The 4,496-nt window shown below is 30.4% G+C and overlaps 1 protein-coding gene across 1 annotated transcript in view; it reads right to left on the bottom strand.

Annotated features, from left to right (window-relative positions):
• Positions 1-3,840, bottom strand: part of LOC106684984 (suppressor of lurcher protein 1) — a gene marked incomplete at its 5' end in the record, with an annotated part of 64,845 nt that extends 61,005 nt beyond the window's left edge. The window contains 1 exon segment of the mRNA XM_014427400.3: positions 3,635-3,840. Within this exon segment, the coding sequence (XP_014282886.3) occupies positions 3,635-3,840 (206 nt within the window).
• Between the last annotated feature and the right edge of the window lie 656 nt (positions 3,841-4,496).

The raw sequence follows: 4,496 nt of genomic DNA, 5'->3' as shown, positions 1-4,496 counted from the left end.
TATTACGTATTGCCCACAACTGTGTGGTAGATTGTAATATCTATCAATAAATAAATCTATCAATTAAAAAAAAAAAATTGTTCCAAAAAATTCAGTATATATCATTCTCCTATGGGTGCTATTATCAGAGAAATCTTGTAATTGTAAAAATAACTTATGTTTCTTTATATTATATTTTTTTTTCCATGAAAAATCACTCTTTCTTAATGACTTATTTTTAAAAATTCATTTATTTATCATTTGAACAACATTTCGAGAAGTTTACCCATTATCCAGCTTGTTGTTCATCAAATAAAATATTGAACAATCAAAGTTTTAAAGTTATTAATTAATTTCAAATTAATAAGTAAAATAAATTATTAGTTATTTAAATATAATTTACCATTTGCACAACTAATTTCATAATTATATATCAATTTACACGTATTAAAAATTTTAATTTAGACCAAATGTTTAAAAACTTATTATTATTTTTTTCTTATTACAACTGTATATTTCTTGTTATGTTTAATCTTTAATAAAAGTTAAAAATGTCTCTATGTAAATAGTAAGTAAAAAATGGTAGAAACTTATTCAAATGATGGAATAAAGGAAACAAATCATAAAAAAGGCCAATTTCTTTAAAAAAACCAAAAAAAAAAAATAATAAAACAAATAACTAATATAATGTTTTGTGAAAACTGGAAATTTGTATATAATTAAATTATTAATAATAAATATAAATAAAATTGACCCAATCCATAAAGTTTATTGATTTGTTACACTCCAATATTTATTGGATCCATTTATTTTAAATATTCTAGTAGATAGAAGCACTTGGCCAATGTAAGTAATTCTGTTTTATGCCTTAATGAAGTCCTGGTTAGGTCTAAACCATCTTGTTGGCTAGGTCACTTTGGCTCCCATTGCCTAAATAATTGAAATATTAATATTTTAATACAGGAATGTTATAAACAAACCAGTCTCTAGGGTTGCGCATGAGAATCGCTCCCCCTATAACCTTTGTGCCTAGCACGTTACCTGTTTCTTTTTCATGAAAACATTTTTAGGGTCATATACTGTCCCATTATTTGATCTTTTTTTACATAATTACTAACATATTCGGATGAATTTAGTACAGAAGATTTTAGCATTCTATTTCGAAGCAGAAGAAAGCGTTAAGTAGTTGAGGTTTGGTCTATTCTTGGCCCATATGGCACAATCTTAGCTTATTTTGCAGTAATATTTAGGGTCATTTATGCCGCTTTTTTACAGTTTTCTTATTTATAGTCTATTGTTGTTCGCTGTCCAGCCTTCATATATCATCTATTATGATTACCACATGCTACTGTTTCGCAGACTTGAAATTTTTTTTCGCGTCTTCCTATAATAATTTGTAATGCATTATTATAATTTTAAGTTTAATGGATTTTTAAGAATAATGGAAGTGCCATTAACGATTTTGTGATAAGATTCGCTATCACACCACACATCTAATTTTGAAGTATTTCGGATTCACTGGAAAGCGGTGACACTGTAGCTGTTGTAACCGAAACGATTTATCATCGATACATCGAAGAATGAAGATTCGATTATAAAGGTTTTGTATAGGGCAGTGTTCTTGGAGCCGACCCGCCATTAGTCAGCCCTGACGCTAACAGGTTCAGTATGGATTTGTGGAAGGGGGCTCCACCCCAGTGTTGAAATTCGACCTCAATGAAATTAACACTGATAAATTGCCTTACCTTCTATCCTAAATCTCTTTTTATCGCCCGTATATAAATTCCTATCACTCACAAAATTTAGGATATTTCTTTTCAAAGCATTCAAAATATCCGAGGGACAAAATATATGTTATTATAATTTAATATTCAATCTAGAAAATGTTTCGTACTTGAACATGAACTGGGATATACCTCTTCTTGAAGAAGAGCCGATAGATCTATACTTAGGTTAGTAAAATTGATACATTAAAAAATTGATATAGAAGTTAGTATAAAGTATTTTTTGTCAATGGTATCCTACGTAAAAATGTTTGAAAAAAAGTATACCACTCCTTGGAGACGCATAGGCCTAATATGGCAATTTGTTTTAAATGGCCGCCGTATATTCTTAACCTTATAGCCAATAATTAAAGTATTCCAAGTAGCTTCGATATGTGAATTAGTAAAGTTTAAAAGATCTTTTTTTAATTCATTGTAATTTACAACTGTTCAAAAAAAAATATATATATAATAAGTAAATATGTGGAATGTTTCAAACACTTGAAAATCTCGAGAAGGTTTTGTACTTCAAACACTAATTTGAATTAATGTTAATAAATTCCTAATAAAAAAAAAATAAAAAGTCCTGTGGTCATCTTCAATCAGACGCCTCGGAGGATTATCAGGGATTCTTAAGGATGAGAGATTAAGAACTAGTGGGTTGAGATGGGTAAGGCGTTAGGAATGAAAAGACGCATTTCTATTTCGGGCCAAATCTGCAACGAAAGGGATGTTAAGGTCTTTGTGGATGAGTTTATTTGTGATGGAGGATTTTACGGATGATTTATTTAAAATATTAAATTATGTAAATGTTTGGAGAGGTTTGTCGGGGGGTAGGGTCAGCAAAGAACAACATAAGATGATGAAAGATGATTTCATTAGATAATAGATTTCACTGTTTTCAATCTACTACCATCTAATTATCAGTTATCAATTTTTTATCATTTATGATTCAATTGAATATTTCGTATAATTCCAAATTTGTTTGTATACTATTCTTTTTCAATTTTATGTTTCTCTAAATGTTGTTGTTATCTCTTTTGTTTTATAGCCCTGATGAAGACCTGAAACTTAGGTCGAAACGTCGGCATAAAATAAATTGTAAATGAATTGTATATGACAAGTGTTTGTTTGGAGATCTTGGAATTTATAGGAAACTTATTTTTACCAGACTTCTCGAACGTCAGTGTGGTCCAGTTCGTTTATAGGTTTATATGAGCCGTTGGAAGTAAAAGTGGTGCAAGTCCCGGAGCTCTAAAATATTCAAAACTTAACGGGAATATTTAGTAAAGTTTCAGTAAGGATTGACAGCTTTTATATGATAAAACGCTTCAGTAACAACTATTCCAACTATTTTAAAGCATTTGAACCTAATGCACTCAATTATTAATTAAATAATTATTTTTTATGAGAATAAATTTTGATGAGAACAGAATGACCCAGTTAATTTTGATATCAAAGGCTTGCAACAATAAGGTTTGCACTAAGAAACCTGTTGACTATAAGTGGATTTTGTAAAACCTTTACATATTAAAAGTTATTTTTTATGTTAGGAATGTTTTTATACATTCCTATCATAATTTCGTTTTTTGGAGAATAATATATTTTTTTAACAAAGAACGCAAATTTTCTTCTAGAAAATAATTCATTTTTTATATAGACTTTATTTTGGATTTGAAGACCATAGTTTTTTATGATAACTCTACCACATGTCAGTTATTTGGGCATTCATTGAACACATAAAGTCACCTAATAGGACTTGGATTTATTATTTATATATATATATAAATAATTATTTGGTATAAGATTGGATTTAGCACTCTCTGTCAAGGCTTTTTTTTTTTTACAAAATCTCGCAGATATTCTGATACATATGTCCGTAATCACATTACCTGCTTGGATAAAGGTGAACTTGCCGTTGAACCCGGTCGAGTTTCTAATGTTGACCTCCGTGTGGAACTCCAGTACGATGCTGGGTCCCGAAGAATAGAGGTTGATGGCCTCGCTGCCGCAGAGTCTTCCCAGTGGAGCGGATTCCTCATTGACGGCTCCATCAGTGCCAGAGGGGTAGACCACCAGGTAATCACCCGCTGAGCATCTGCCAACATGAGGTAACATTTATGAGAGATATTTAAGGTTTTAAATGGAAATCATCTGATATAAAATAACATTAAAAGTTTGTTAAATTTGTGGTGTATTTACACATAACTATTTATTACGATTTTGATGAAATCAAGGAAATTTGAATTAAAAAAAAGGTAGTATGTCGTAATGAGATTTGGAATACCATTTTCACCTCTAAATGAGTAAATTAACGCGTTTACTGTCAATAGGAGATAACACTTAGTCTGCAACATTACTTAGAAAGAATTATCTTGTATGTTTTTATATTTGTCATAATTGTACCGCTACACAGTTCACACAGCAGTAATAATTTAGCAAATTAACATATTATAATTTGGCGTCCTAGGAAATGACGCGAAATTTTTGTTATCTTGTAGTTGGTAGTATATTACTCTGCTGCCTTAAATTACACTGCTGGTTGAAATCGTTTAATATAGAATATATGAATCGAGAAGAACGAATTGACCGTGGAATTTAGATGATTACGAGAATCGCGTGACCTCCACCTTAAAAATAGAATGGAGATGAAGTACCGCAGTTGTATAGACTTGTCACGTTTTCAATATGGACAGCGAACGAGTTTCTGTAGAGACAGCCAGTGTTAACTAGATAAAAGGCATGGACCAAAAC

This window comes from Halyomorpha halys, unplaced genomic scaffold, assembly GCF_000696795.3.
Source record: "Halyomorpha halys isolate HHAL.00 unplaced genomic scaffold, Hhal_1.1 Scaffold643.1, whole genome shotgun sequence".
Lineage (NCBI taxonomy): Eukaryota > Metazoa > Arthropoda > Insecta > Hemiptera > Pentatomidae > Halyomorpha > Halyomorpha halys.
This window is presented reverse-complemented; position numbering and strand designations above follow the sequence as displayed.